The following is a 15,168-nucleotide window of genomic DNA, read 5'->3' on the forward strand; positions in this document are numbered from 1 at the left end:
AAAAAAAACCACATTTGTATGTCACTTATATATTATTACACTGAAGTTGTGTTGATTTTGATGAACCATGCGCATGTTTGCCCTATACCTCAAACATAACATTATGCAGTAACCAGTAAGTCACCTCGACCCCAATTATCAGGTTGTCCCATAAGTTTTTGTACTATTTTTTTTTTGAAAAAAATTTATTTCTCTCAAGCGACAAGTAGTACTATTCACACAAGTATTCACCATTAGTGTCCACCACTTGTTGCCATTTACTAGGTAACATCATGATGCCACGGGAGAAGAAATCCGGCGAACGCGATGAGAAGAAAGTGGAGAGTTCAGTTTTGAGATGCTCTTCGTCGTCGAATTGCTTGTCGCGCATGTAGTCACTGAGAGACAAGAACAAATGGTAGTCGGTTGGTGCAAGATCTGGAGAATATGGTGGATGCGGTAAAACAGTCCAACCAAGATCTTGCAGCTTTTGGAAAGTCTTCTTGGCGACATGAGGCCTAGCATTATCGTGAAGAAAATATAGTTTTTCATATTTTCCGTTGGTCTTTTCTGCAACTCGGTCCAATTGGGCACAATAGTAATCAGCAGTGATAGTTTTATTAGTTGGCAACAATTCCCAGTGCACGGGTCCTTGAACACCCCACCAGACACAGATCATAATCTTTTTTGGGTGAAGATCAGGCTTTGGCGTCGGTATTCCTTTCTCACCGATCGGAAGCCATTGACGTTTTCTGGAATGGTTAACATAGAGCACCCACTTCTCATCTCCAGTAACCAGATTGTTCAGCCAATCGAACTTTCGACGAAAAGTTAGAAGTTGAGTACAAACGTTGACCCGAGTGAGCTTCTGTGATGCCGAAAGTTCATGAGGCACCCAAGTTCCAAGTTTTGAAGTAAAACCAAGGCGACCCAAGTGACGTGCAATTGTGCTATGACAACACTCAAGCTTCTCTTCCATTTCACGAAGACTAAGACGAGGCTCTTCCTCCACCAGCTTCACTAGGTCTTCTTCATTTAACTCTACCGGTCGCCCAGAACGTTCTATTTCTTCGAGACTGAAGTCGCCGTTCTTGAACTTTTGAAACCAACTCTTTGCTGTATTATAAGAGAGTGCTCCCTCACCCATCGCACCGCATATGTTTCGTTCCGCTTCCATTGCTGAATGACCAAGACGAAATTCATAAAGAAGAAGCAATCTAACGTCTCGACGTTCAAGTTTGATGATTGTCATCGTGGCAAAGTAGAAATGGATGAAATGAATCTTTTCTGAAAGGGGACGACCCGACCTTGACACGACCTACGATGAAAAAATTTTAAAACTTTCTAGAAGTTTTGGAAAAATATTTGAAAAAAAGTACAAAAACTTATGGGACAACCTGATATTTCAGCTCTTTCTTATTTTTCTTCTGTGTGTTTACTGTAATAATATTTTTTGTTTCAATAGGAAACTTGGGAAATTGCTTTCAAAATTTAATATATTCCATAATTTTTATATTTATATTTTTTTATTTACCAACCCGCGATTTTTGACTATATTTCCTCTCAAAAAATTAAGTCCCACTGTATTATGAAAATATAAAAACTGGCACATCAAATTTGACTGCAGCGACGCGCGCGCAAAATATTTGGAGACGGGAGACGAGAAAACGCCAAAATACAGCGCAAAAACTGTTGTTTCTAGCGTTTTCCCGTTTTTGTCATCTCCCGCGGAACCGCGATTCGAGCCGTTTTTACGACATGTGGAATCGAAAGCGAACGTCGCTGCAGTCAAATTTGATGTGACAGTTTTTATTTTTTAGTAGAATTATTTTTTAGTAGATTGATTATCGATTTTTAGATTGAATAAGTGACTATTTTTCAAAAATATGTCAAATCAAGAGCCATACCGCATCCCGAAGAGAACCGCTTCTGGTTAGTTTTTGTTGAAATTTTTCAAAAAAAAAGTTAAACATTTCACACAAGCGATTCAATTTTCAGATCCAAACCAGTCAGGAAGTCAGGGAAGCTGTGTGCGACCAAATCAGGAGGGGAACGTAAAAAAGGAGGAGAGCGTCAATTCAGGTAAGAATGGCAAATCGGCAAATTGCCGGCTGATTTTCCGATTTGCCGATTTGCCAGAATTTTCATTTCCGGCAATTTTCCGATTTGCCGTTTGCCGAACATCAATTTGCCGGACGTTGTAGAGGGATTTTTTATAAGACAGAAACACTTAAAACTGTGAAAAAAAACTTTGAAATATTTTTCCCTTTTCTTTAGAAATTTTCATAGAAATCTCGCAATATTCAAAACATATGTAGGAACATTTATAGGATGCGTACGATTTTTCCGATTAAATTTAAACTCTGAAATTTTCAACAAAAAAGTGAAAAAAAACACAATTTTGGCAATTCCTGTTTTTCCGGCAAATTCGGCAAATGTGCAAACCTGATTAGAGTCATTGATTTTTCAGCGCCACGCAGGATGTTCACCCTACCCTCGTCTTCATCTACCAGCGGAGCCCAAGTTTTCAACCCCATCGGAAAGTGCCAGGTTCAGACGAACAGCTTCAAAATCGACATCACCAAGATGCCCAAACGTCTTCTCCGTCTCTCCATGGAAACCCGTCTCTGTGGTGGAAAAACTGAGCTAAATTTGAATGATGGGGTTCAAGCAGTGGCTGGGAAGTAAGTTCTAAACCCTGGTATGATGGCCAATTAAAATCATATACTTTCAGCCTGAACTCACAGGAAGACTTCACAACTCAAGAATGGAGCCAGATCTCAAATTATTTGAGAAAGAAAAATGCTGAATTTAAAGTCAAAATTTCCCCAAATGGATTCGTCTATACCAACGGACCAAATTCTCTGAGTGATGCCAATCGGCAGGAGTTGCCAAGATTGGTAGAGATTGCAACTTCAGAAGTTCTCAACACTCCGGAATACCTGCAGTTTGGAAATCAAACCTATGCTGTCAATGAACCCGCTGTCAGCTCACCTGATGCGCTTTCGGAGATCCGATCTGGTTTTGACAAAAGCGTCAGACTTGTAGATGGGGAAAATGGGTCCACAGAGATTATCATGACCATAGATAACAAGCTTGCTCCCTTCCATAAGTCCACTTCTGTTCTGAAAATGATTTGTGATAAGTTCGAAGAGATTGTAAACCCGGCTCGGCAACACAGAGGATCCCAAGATCGGCGAGGTGACCGTGACAGAGGATACCGTGGAGGAAGATCCTATGGACATGACAACAGACGCCGAAGCCGAAGCAGATCGCCGCAGGATCGTGGAGATCGTGGAGACCGCGGGAACCACCACCGGGATCACAACGAAGACTGGGATGAGAGAAAAGTCAAGGAGGTCGAGCGCCGACTTTTGGAAGAGCCCCGTGCTCTCGGCAGCATTGCAGATGCTCTCAAAGGGCTGATTGTTGAGTCGGTGCACTTGTCGAAGGATGTCAACAGAAACGTGATTGTCAAGGGACTCACGGACAGGAATGCTGAGGAGTGAGTTTTTTAAACAAAAGTTGAGGCAGGGTGTAGGTAGTTCAGGCATCTAGCAATTTCACTTGACTCTCAGATACGCTTGAGGAACGGATATTCTTTATTCCTTAAAGAATTTCAGAGTCGTATCAAACTGAATGAAGGAAAAAATGATGAGCAGGAGATTTCAGTGGCCGACTACTACCTGAAACAGTACAATTACAAACTGAAGTTCCCTTATCTGCCAATGATCGTCTCGAAAAGATTCCGAAGTGAGACGATGTTCCCTGTCGAGCTATTGAAAATTGTGCCAGGACAGAAAATCTCAATTCAGAAGATCAACCCCAACGTGGTCAGACTTAAGCTAATTAAAAACCTACTTAACTTTTTTTGATTTCAGCAATCCGCCATGACTGGACCAAACTCGATTCTCCCTTCGAAGCATGTTCGAATTGTCGCCAGAATTCTTGAAAGCTCACTGAAGATTGCTTCCAATCCTTACCTAAAGACGTTCGGAATCAGAATCTCCAAGGATCCAATCAAACTGGAAGCGAAGATCTTGTCACCGGCCCAGCTTTCATTCAACAAGTACTCGATAATGCCGAAGCCCGGAAGTGTCCAGTTTGAGCCGAGCAGGGAAGATAAGTTCTTCAAGCCGGCCAAAATATATGAGGTCGCGGTGATTGCGTTTCGGGTAGTTAGCATCAATTTGAGGTGAGTTCGGAATTAGTTATGGTTGGAATTAGGCGCGCTTTTTGTTGAAATACACGTGAAAATCGTTTTGAGTATTGCAATAATTTTACCTTAAAATTGTTCAAATAAAAAAAAATAACAAAACTAGTAGTCAAACCAGACAAAATTGCCGTGAAAAAAGCAGAAAATATTATTTCTTTTTCAGCGACTTCTGCATGAAACTCTGTGATCTATGCAGACGAAGTGGTCTCGAGATCCGTCGGGAGACGAGGGATTGGATCAAAATTGAAAACTTCAATCCAACATCGACCATTGAACTGAAGGAGCAAATGAAGAGGCTCCAGCAAAGCAATTGCTCCATCATAATTGGAATTACTGAGGAGAAGAAGCCCGAAGTGCACGATGTTCTGAAATACTTCGAAGCGGCGGTTGGGCTTCAGACGATGCAAATTCACTCCAAGACCGCCGGATTCATTATCAGCGGAAATGGACAGACCGCGGGGAATGTCATCAAGAAGCTCAATCTGAAGTGTGGAGGTATCAACTACATCGTCGAGGTTCCTCAGTCTTTCAATCGAACTGTCGTCTGCTCCAATAATAGTTTCGTGCAGAAGAAGTTGTTCGATGGTACTCAGTTCATTGGTTTTGAGATGACTCATGGAGCGGCTAGAACATTGTTTGACAAGAGCAACGGAACCTTCGACGGAGAGCCTACGATTGTAGGATGTGCCTACTCGCTCCAGAAGGCCACAGATCTTGGAGGATTCAACTGGTTCCAGGAGCAGAATGAGTATAGGCTCAAGTAAGTTTATTTGTTCAAACTAGATAGGCAAAATATATTTAATTCCAGAAATCTCGGCACCCACATCCCGAAGTGCCTCCAGTACTACAAGGAATCCTCTGGCTCGCTTCCCGAGAAGATCGTGATCTATCGCACCGGAGCCGGCGAGGGAGACTTCGATCGGGTCCAACAGGAGATTACAGAAATCAGAAGCTCATTCGCCGAGGTTCAAGAAGGCTACAAGCCAAGTCTAGTGGTAATCGTTGCCAACAAGACGTCCCATTTGAGAGTGTTCCCGGTGGAGATTCGAGAAGGTGATACGGCTATGAAGCAGAACGTCAGATCGGGCACTTGCCTGGATGGGAAAATCACGTCGGCGGGGCGGGAAGAGTTTGTGCTGATTTCTCAGACAGCTTTGATTGTGAGTTACTTTTATAAAGTCCTAGGCCTTTAAGTTGAAAAAAAAATCAAATTTTCCAGAGCACAGCTAAGCCAACAAAGTACACCATCGCCGCCAATGATCCCAAATGGTCGAAAAATGAGGTTATGAATCTCACCTATATCCTCTCGTTCGCTCATCAGGTCTGCTACCAACCACCTGCAGTTCCACACATCCTATATGCAGCTGATAATTTGGCAAAGCGGGGAAGAAATAATTTCATCCAGCACAAGTGAGTCTAGGCTTTTGAACTCTATATCATGAAACATTTCTGAAAAAATCATAAAATCAATGGCCAAAGTATATTATCTTTAGCTTAAATATTTTCAGAAAACTCGGAGAGCTGTCCAAAACTATTCAAGCCACTCTTACAAAATACTCCGATTTGAATATTGAAATGGATTCGAAAGAGCTCAGCGGAGAACTTGTCGAGGACATCACCAAGAGCATGAATGTTATGGCGATTAAGGCCAGGAACTTTTGGGCTTAAATTTTTTTAAACTTTGTTTTATTGTTGTTGCTGTTTTTTAAGCATTAATCTATTATTTAAGAAGTTCAAATCATAAATATCTCCCCCTATTTTTTTTAGTATTTTGAATAAAATCTTATAGTTTAAGCCAACTTTTTTCCGTTTTATTTTCAGAATTCCAACTTCTAGGATTAGCCGATTCTGATTGGTCAATATTTAAAAACTTGGTTGGCAAGCTAAGTTTATTGAGCTTATTAAAATTTTAAAACGGATCTGAAAATTTGAAACAAAGTGGGAAAACTGGGATAAAGTTGGGAAAGATCTGTGAGCACCCGGTTAGGTTTGAATTTCCGGTAGAAAAAAATGAAGACACGTAGAGAAGGACGTTGGGAAGATAAGGGGGAATCTAAAATTGGGCGAGAAAAAAGATAAAAAAGATACAAAGAGATCAACTTGAAATGTGAAGGAGAGGGAGAAGCCGATGTGCTCAAGGGTTCTATCAAGAATTCTTATTAATATTTAATGATGGAGACCCTAGAAAAGCATTTGCTTGACATTAAAAATTGCTTTTATTTAAGTTGAAACAATTGGAAAAATTCTCAAAAAATGTCTGAAAACTGCGAAAATTATAGAGAAATTTTTCCAGCGAATTCTGAATTTCAGACAATCTTCGGACTTTATTTCAATTGCTTTAACTAACTCGAATAAAAGTTGTTTCAAGTAAAGTTGAAATAACAAATGTTGAGAGATCATGTCAGGACCCTACAGGAAAAATACCCGATTTCATGGAATTTTAAAAAAGGGCTGAAAATTCAAAATCAGAGATGTTTAACAGGGAATGGAATGAAAAGTGAAAGGAATGCTGTAAAATTGGTTCAGGAAAAAATGTGATAATTATAAAAAAATAGCAGCGAGTTGTAAACCTAGCGGTAGTTACAAAAAAGAGCCTAAAATTAATCAGGTACTCTATACCTCCCCCGGATACTCCGCATCGTCAATTTCCACCTTGACCAAAGTCATAGGACATCTCCGTCCCGGTTTCTCCACACCATGCATCTTCTCCCAAACCGACCGGTACACGATCAACTTGTCAGTGATCTGACGCTTCTGCACCTCGTACATCTGACTACGCCAGGTGCTCCATTGCTTCTTGGCGTCCTTCGAGAGTTTGGACCATTTTGGGTCTGAAATTGTATATTTTAATAGATATATTTGGTCTAGAAAATTCCCCTAATAGGGCTTAAAGGTAGGCGCCAAAACCCTCGACTTCATAAGACCTGCACCGATCTTGTGGAACCCAGAAAGTGTCGGCTGCTCTATACTCGCGTCTGCAAACTCACAATCCGGTCCATGAGACTTTTTCATTTGGTTCATGTAGAATGAGTCCGATTTCGATTGAATCACGATCTGGGGAATCGAGTGATCCACCGAGAATGGGTTGAACAGATAATTCCGGAAATCTGAAATCGAAAATTAATTGTGAAGACTTGCAATTGTCTCACCAAAAACATCGTTTTTAAAGATCCCGGTAGCATATTTCCCAGTCCAAATTTGGCATGCAACATGGAAAGTCGGATAGTCTTCCGGTCCTGTTGGCGGATTAAATTCTGCGATGATCTCCAAACCGTCAACTTCGAGCTTTGAAGTTGTGGTGTTCTTGAAATGGTCCTTCAAAAAGTTACCAATTTCTTCGGTGGTCCATGTTTTGTCTAAAAATTACAGAAATTGGGTTTAGAATCATTATGGAAAAAGAAACCACTAACTAATTTCAGGTCCCGGCGGGAACTGATGCATCAATGGTCCGGTTGTCAGCGGGGAGAAGTTGAGCTTGACGTCTGAAACTGCAATGTATCAAGGGATATACCTGATCTCTGAGGGAAGAAAGTTTACAGAGAATCGCAGTCGAGATCGATCCAGGCACAATTTGGAAAAGCCGATAGCCTTTGGGGGTTCCGCGAGCCTAGATTGATGTCGGCTGCGCGTTCATCATAAGATTCCTCAGAGCCTGTTCAAGGACCTAACTACAAACTACAAAATCTAGACTCACCTGAGCAGGCCGGCAAAAAGAGTCTTCTGGGCTCCGAGCTTGAAAGGCATTCTGATCCGTTTTGGAGATAAGAAACCAGCTGAACAGGTTCAGAACCTCCTCTGGAAGAAGCTTCCGAACAGCTCTGGAATACATCAGAGTTTTCAAAAAAGCTAGCCTTCTTTGGTTGAGCGACTTCCTCCTGATCATCCATGATCTCCTGTTTTGTCACTTTGAAGGAACAATTGTTCTCCCGGCGAAATTGTAGTCCTTGAGCTTTAGCGGTTTGCTCCTTCCAATCTTGTGGCTCTTGAGAACAGTCAAGATCCATACATTCCTCTAGGTTTTGAACACCTTCAACTTGATCACCAAAGTGTGTTGGGGAAGATCGAGGCGTGGCACATGAAGAATACATGTGATCCTTCCAGTTTTTACGGACCTTCTTGATGGAGTTTTGCTCTTGGTTGAGCATTCTGAAAATTTGAACGAATTTATAAAATCTAAAAACCGGAAACACAAAAAAAATATCCGATAAAAACATGGAAACGAAAAATAAAGAAGGACGCAGAGAACGCAAGAATCATAAAAATAAAAGTGAGCAAGTGCCTGTCGGGACCCCTTGTCCGCAAACAGAATGTGTCCGCAAACGACTGTCAATATGACGCCCCGAGAAGAATGGTCCTGTCCGCTAGAGCGCACTTTGTGCATGTATTTCTCAATGTTTTTCCCTGGAATGTAATATTTTTTCTGCAAATAATTTAATTTCCATTTGACCAACAGGGAATGCGGGAAACTCCGGTTCCCTAGAAATTTGACGTCAGAGTGTCGGGTAACCTTTTTTGCGACTTTTTTCTTCTTGTGAAACCCTTCCAAACTGATAATTTCTAACAAAAAGTTAAAACAAAAACATAGAAAAACGTTCGATTGATTTGAAAATAGTATTTGTTCCTATTGAGAATTCTAAAAAATCCTCTGTTTGTGTCTGAAAGCTGTAGAAAAAGTGCTGTTAAATTCTGAAAATGTCGACTTTCAGACAGTGTTTTAGATTTCTTTCAAGCTTCTCAACAAAAAATAAATTTAATTTTCAAATCAGTCAAGCATTTTCCAGTATTTCTAAACCGATTTTTAATTGGAATGTTGGATTTTCATACCGAAATTAATGGTTTATCATTTTCACAAAAACGTGAAATTTTTATTTCACTTCAACACATTCGTATCCCCAAAACTTGAATTTATGTATTTATTCGCAAACGTGACATTTTTCTTGAAAACACCAATATTTAATATAAAATCATTCCACGTGCCCCTTCCCCTCCCCATTCTGCCCCAATTTCTTATCAGATTTTAAAATCTTCAACTTTGATCAGTCTTAGTCTTCTCAATCAATTCAATTTATTTCGACAATTTCTTTTCATTCGAGCTGCGGCGAAATAAGTAAGTTCTCCTATTCTCATTTTACAGGGGTTATATTATCGATTTTTCAGTGATAAGAAGTTGCGTTACGATTCTTTGTACCATAGCACTTGTTGCATATGGTTTTAATGGTTAGTTTATTGCAAATTAAAATACAAAATAGCCATTTTGGTTTCAGATCATCAAAAGTTCCAATCAAAGTCTGAAAGTCTTCCCGCCAGGTTCAAGAGAGCTGCCCCTGACAGTAAGAATTGATATTCTATATAATTTTATAGAATTAAATCTGAAGCTCAATTCGTAACTTTCAGAATCCCCAGTAACTGAAGTCATCAGCCGTCACCTCGCTATTGGCCGAGTCCTCAATGCCATCTACCTCCAGATGCAGCTTGATAATGGAACAATTACTCAGAAGGATATCCTGGCAGGTATATGGAATCTCAAGAACAGTTCGGTGATCGACAAGTTAGTTGGTTTAACTGACGACGGGATCAAGAGCAATATCATTGACCTGGAAAAATCCATAGATGCGGTTTCGGGAGGTATTGGAGCTATCAATGGCGTTGAAAGATTGCTGGATGAAGATGGGATTTGGATGGAAGTCACTAAAAGCTTGAGACAGAAACTGAAAGATGGACTTGATAAGATAAAGGTTTTGCAATCTCTGGTTGATGAAACGAATAGTAAAACTCTTCAATACTTCGTAGAAGACTTTGAAGTCACTATTCTAGAAAAGTTGGTATCATTTGAGACAGTCACGTTCAATCAGATGTCAATTAGGGATTTGGTGTATTCAATTGAAAACTTCATGTTTTTATCAACGACAATATCGCCAGTTTTAAAAACCATATCTCAATCTACCCACTTCAAAATGAATGCTCTATTGGAAGGAATCAATGCGACTGCAGAGATCTATGAAAATGCATCAGAAATTGGTATGCTCAATCCGATGTTTCAAAATATCAAAATTCAAGCCCAGAAGTTCCAGTCGTTGTTAGCCAGTCCGGAAACAATTGAAAAATTACTTTCCCGGTTGGTATTTTTTTTGAAAACTTCAAACAACATCCTTCAACTATACCAATTGCCACTGCGTTCCTTTCTACACGAACAGTTTCTCTTGTCGAGAAGGATCTCAAGGATTCATGGGTACGGACTGTTTTGAATAAAGGCATGGATTTAGATGATCTGAAAGCTTATCTTGTAGACTTTTTGACATCGGCGAATAGTTTAGAGAAAGTGAACAAAGACTCGGTGCCCATGTTCAATTCATCTGTTATCGAAAGTCTAGATTATACCCTCGCGCTGATCAATAGTCTGAGAGTTATTAAAAAAGTCCCAAAAGATATGTTTCTTACGGATTTTAATTCATGCTTCAAAGTACTTTCTTCAACGTCCATTGTGGATTACAATGAGACAGAACTTTTCGAAACAAGTGTTGTCGAACTATTCAAGACTCCACCAAAAGTCATGGCTGATCTAGAAACATTGTCGCAGGATGAAGATTTTTCTAAAAGCATTTATAAGTTTAAAGACGACTTAAATAATATGAGAACAGAAGCTGAATTCGCAACATGGAAGAGTAGAGGAAGTCTAAAAGCTATGAAAGAGTACTTCGAAGGACACAGGAAGCTTTTTAAATCTTTGAAACAAGAAACGTCGTTTATTGAGTCGGTGAATGTTTTGTTGAGAAGTAAACAAAAAATCACTGAAATCTCGAGTTGGATGGCTAATGCTAAACTCGGAACCCCTGCTTGTGACTTTCTATTTGAACTAGACGCTTCAATGATCCAGGAAGTCAACCGAATGTCATCTCGAATCTCCCGTATCAGAACGAAAAATGACTTTGAGAATGTGAAAAGTCTAGTGAATGCAGTTCTAGATTCAACAAAAAGTCTAAAAACGATTCCAAATCTTAACGGGAATTCTAGCAATTCTACCAGACGAAGACGGTCGCCAACAAAGAAGTTTAACGGGGATCCGAAGAAGCTTCTGAACTTTGCTTTTGCAGCTCATTCTTTCTATCAGATTGGGCAAATTAAGAAGTATTCCGCTGATTTGGATTTATTGATCAAGAAAATTCCAAGTGTACCAGATGAAATCAAAAAGATCAAAAATCCGAAAGTGAAGACTGATTTGGAGATGATTTGGAAGAACTCTGCGTCTTTCGTGAAGTTTCTTATCAATCTGAAAGCGAGCAACAAGAGAATTCTGAATCTCGTGAAGTCAAAACCTGAGAAGACTCTGGAAGAAGTTGGCCTACAGTACAAACTTTTCTCCAGTGCAGCTTTAACAGGAAAATTTGAATTGAGAAAACTCAGAGAGTCGATGAAGCTTCTGGATACACCAATGGATGACGTAGAAGATGCTTTGAAGACTCTGGAAGATTCTGCGTCAATGGATTGGAACCTAGTCTTCAGTAATTTCAAGACAATCCCAACAGACTTGGAGGATATTCAGAAACAATTGCTTGATTTCTTCGAGGGCGAGCACTTGGATGATGAAGTGGAAGGCTGGAAGCTCGCAGTGTACATTGGAGCAGGAGTCTTGGCTCTGGTATTGATTGGCGTCGGTGCTGCAGTGTTTGCATACTGGTGGATCCTCATTCGTGATCCGGACATGAGAAGCATGGTTCCTAAAGAGAAAAGTGAGTAGTTTTTTTTTTCTGCTGTAGTGCAAAACTATGTAATCTTCTGAGAAATGCGCTGAAAAAATTAAACCTGAGCTTAAGCCTAAGACTAAAAGCCAAGGCTTAAGTCAAAGCCAAAGCTTAAGCCTACGCCTAAGCCTAAGCTTGAGCCTAAGCCTAATCCTAAGCCTCAGCCTAAGCATAAGCCTTACAATGAGCGGAATGAATGATCTCCGTTCGCAATTAATGAAAAACTATTTTTTCAGTCTACACTGCACCCGAGGAAGTTGACTACAGTTACATGCAACTACAAGACTCCCGTCTGGAAAGTAATTCTCGTTTTGGAGAAGGATACGGCACAAAGATTTTCGATCTTTGCGAACGTAAACAGTGGGAGAAAGTGGAGAAAATGGTGAAAGCGGGAGCTCTGCTCGACGTATGCAATGGTCTGGATGGTAAAACTTGCCTGCATGTTGCCATCGAAAATCTTCACAAGGAGACCATTGAGCTGATGATTCAATCTGGTGCGGATAAGTACGCTCACGATTATTACGGAAATGATGCGGTGGATTTTGTGAAAATTTTGAGGAAAGATTCGGATTTATTTGATGATGTTTATCGGGCAGTTAAGGATACTCCGTTTAATACAAGTGAGTTTTTAAAATAATTTCTCTCTCAAAAACATTTGTTTTCAGGATTAATCCCACCAAACTCGAAAAGATTCTGGAATGTTCTTGTCTTCGATAAGAATGCTCTTACACGTCGTCAAAAGAAGAAGCTACCGCTGAGAATCAAATATTGTATCACTTGGGGTTACAAGGAGAATATGGACTTGAATTCGTTCTCACACATTGTACTCCCGAAGAAGTACGTGACGAATATGAATGATCAGAAAAATCTTCTGGCGATGGACAACAATGATTTGATGACGTTTAAACTTCTTGCATGGTAAGCACCCAGAAACTGAAAGCTTAAACTTAAAAGCTTCTAATTTCCAGCATGGCATCGCTTGTTGTTCCATCCTGGCTCACTGCACTCATCGATCCGCAATTTGGAGAAAACGCTATGGACACTGATTACAAGTGGTACACGGTGCACACTTGCCACAATGGGAACGTACACATCGACACGGTATTCCATAGCAAGACCAACCAACATAAGATGCGTCCCAAGCTCCTGGAACAGTGTGGTTTCCATATCCTAGAAACTGAGTTATTGAAGAATCGTGAGTTCTTGTATTTTTTATGTCGATGCGTTTCAATAACTAATACTGCCAATAGGTAAAGTTCGATATTTCAGGTGAAGGCTGGGAAGAGGTTATCAAGTTGTTTGGCGGCTCCGTTGTGCAAGATATTGAAGCTGACGACGAGAAGACTCCGAAGCCATACTGGACGTTGTCTAGCTTCTATAAGAAGAAGAAGTGGGAGCAGAGAAGCTGCATCATTCTCAAGCACTCGGATAGTAAGGTGAGGCTTAGCGAATTTTTCTTGATTGTATTTACAGATATCAAAAAAAAAAAATTTGAATTCAGATTGAAAAGAAATGGCAGTCTATGCACGCAATGTATACCTTGGTCGACTTCTCATTCCTTGCCGAATGCATTGTCCGTCACTACATCCTTCCGATTGATAACGCCGTCGTGCCATTGGACAGAATCGCAAGTGATAAGGAAGTTGTCAGAAAACGCGAGAAGAAGAAAAAAGAGGAGGAGGACCGAATCGCCCGAGCACTGAAGACCGAGCCGACTGAAGAGGAGCCAACTGACCCGGAGGATCTTATCGTTTATGATCCGAGAAAGCAATACAAGCCCATGAAGGGGAAGAAGAAGGTTCATCCGATGAAGATAAAGAAGAAGGCGCCCAAGAAGAAGAAGGAAGGGACTCTCACTGAAACCACCAAATCGTCCATGATGACCGATATGCAATGAATGTTTTATCAAGAAAAAGTTCGAACCGATTGTATTGTATTTTATTGTATCGGATTGAATGTCGGTAATAAAGTTTTGAACTTAGTCAATAGTTTACAGTCGGTATTCTTCTGAAGCGCTGTTCTCGCCCGAAACACTCCTGCAAAAAATGTGAGCAAGGTTTAGGTTTAGGCTTAGTCTCAGGCTTAGGCTGAGGCTTAGGCTCAGGCTTATGTTAAGGCTTACATCTGTATTAAGAATGCATTAAAAATATCAATTCAATTGCACACCGGAATTTTTCTGACATTTTTTCACACGGTTTATATGCAATAACCTTTACTTTGGAGTAGTGTGTGACCTTCAATATATTTTGAGGAAAACATTTGCTAGTGGCACCGGAATAATGTCTGCCTCATGCCTAGCTGATGCCAGTCTACGTGCCTGCCTACTCAATACCTATTTCGTTCCTGCCTACCTACCTCCAAGCCTACCTATGTCATGAATGCCCAAATGCCTGCCTGCTTTACAGCAGCCTACCTTGTATCTGCCTACTTTGTGACTGCATCATGCTTACCTTATGCTTGCCTAGGTGACTGCTTGAATGCATTTTGCATGCCTACATGACTTCCCACATGCCTACCTGTTACCACACGAGTAGGCACAAAATAGGCGTAGGTCGCCTTTTAGGCAGGCACGAATTTTTCTCGCCTTCTTCACTATTATGAAAATCAGCAGAAATAGACGAGTAATTAAGGGTGAGAAAATTCTCAAACCATTAATTTTCAAACTACCACCCCGTTGTCCTTTTCCACCCCTCTCTCTCCATATTCCTCATACGCTTTTCAATGTAAACGAGCCTCTCCCCTTTCCTATCACTCACCCTTATCAGTGTCACCACCTTTTCGAGTTGCTCAGTTTCTCGGCCTACTGATAAAATGGGCTTTATCATTTGCACTTTTTCATTATAAATTCTACAATTTAAACGCGAGAAAACATTTTTCTGTGGTTTTAAATTTATATTGATAGTGAGTTTTTAAAATTAAAAAAAAAATTTGAAGTATTTTTTTCACTAAAATAAAAAAATTGTCTATGGTAGACAGATAGACCTTTTTGTCTACTTGCCTGCTTGCCTACCTGCCTACCTGCTTGCCTACTGCCTATTTTTTAAATGTGGTGTAAATTCCATTGTTCTAAATTTGCACAGTAAAAACTCCCAATATTCCATTTGTAATTCAAATTTTTTTGTTGAATACTTAACTAGAAAGTGGGCATGAGGCAGGCGTAGGGCGATTTGTAAGGCAGGCAGGTAGAGATTTTCCAATAAGTGCCTTATCCGATTCAAAAATTACACCATTTAT

At 40.3% G+C, this 15,168-nt stretch overlaps 1 protein-coding gene and 2 pseudogenes across 3 annotated transcripts; 2 read left to right on the top strand and 1 right to left on the bottom strand.

The window, feature by feature from the left end:
- Window positions 1-1,865: 1,865 nt before the first annotated feature.
- On the top strand, window positions 1,866-5,865 carry wago-11 (annotated as a pseudogene). Its single transcript has 10 exons — window positions 1,866-1,911; window positions 1,978-2,061; window positions 2,450-2,663; window positions 2,714-3,484; window positions 3,603-3,812; window positions 3,861-4,174; window positions 4,359-4,955; window positions 5,004-5,355; window positions 5,415-5,605; window positions 5,704-5,865. Coding segments are annotated over exons 1-10 (2,941 nt in total).
- A 205-nt stretch (window positions 5,866-6,070) lies between these two features.
- Window positions 6,071-8,343, bottom strand: Y49F6A.5 (UBC core domain-containing protein). Its single transcript, NM_001377765.2, has 5 exons — window positions 7,890-8,343; window positions 7,606-7,677; window positions 7,345-7,551; window positions 7,183-7,302; window positions 6,071-7,026 (listed from the first exon to the last, which is right to left on the bottom strand). The coding sequence occupies exons 1-5, from the start codon at window positions 8,338-8,340 to the stop codon at window positions 6,809-6,811; spliced, it is 1,068 nt and encodes a 355-aa protein (NP_001364772.1). The 5' UTR covers window positions 8,341-8,343; the 3' UTR covers window positions 6,071-6,808.
- A 958-nt stretch (window positions 8,344-9,301) lies between these two features.
- F40E12.2 lies at window positions 9,302-13,831 on the top strand (annotated as a pseudogene). Its single transcript has 9 exons — window position 9,302; window positions 9,353-9,412; window positions 9,460-9,525; window positions 9,590-11,922; window positions 12,171-12,554; window positions 12,600-12,852; window positions 12,903-13,129; window positions 13,204-13,370; window positions 13,436-13,831. Coding segments are annotated over exons 1-9 (3,887 nt in total).
- Window positions 13,832-15,168: the final 1,337 nt, after the last annotated feature.

This window comes from Caenorhabditis elegans, chromosome II (assembly GCF_000002985.6).
Source record: "Caenorhabditis elegans chromosome II".
Classification (NCBI taxonomy): Eukaryota; Metazoa; Nematoda; class Chromadorea; order Rhabditida; family Rhabditidae; genus Caenorhabditis; species Caenorhabditis elegans.

What these genes read in the sequence shown, in the direction of transcription:
- Y49F6A.5 (NM_001377765.2), bottom strand. Translation starts at nt 8,340, where the DNA reads ATGCTCAACCAAGAGCAAAACTCCATCAAGAAGGTCCGTAAAAACTGG. An exon ending in CTTTTTGCCGGCCTGCTCAG is followed by an intron (nt 7,678 to 7,889) that starts GTGAGTCTAGAT and finishes TTGCAGTTTCAG; the next exon opens with ACGTCAAGCTCAACTTCTCC. An exon ending in CTTTAAAAACGATGTTTTTG is followed by an intron (nt 7,303 to 7,344) that starts GTGAGACAATTG and finishes TTTCGATTTCAG; the next exon opens with ATTTCCGGAATTATCTGTTC.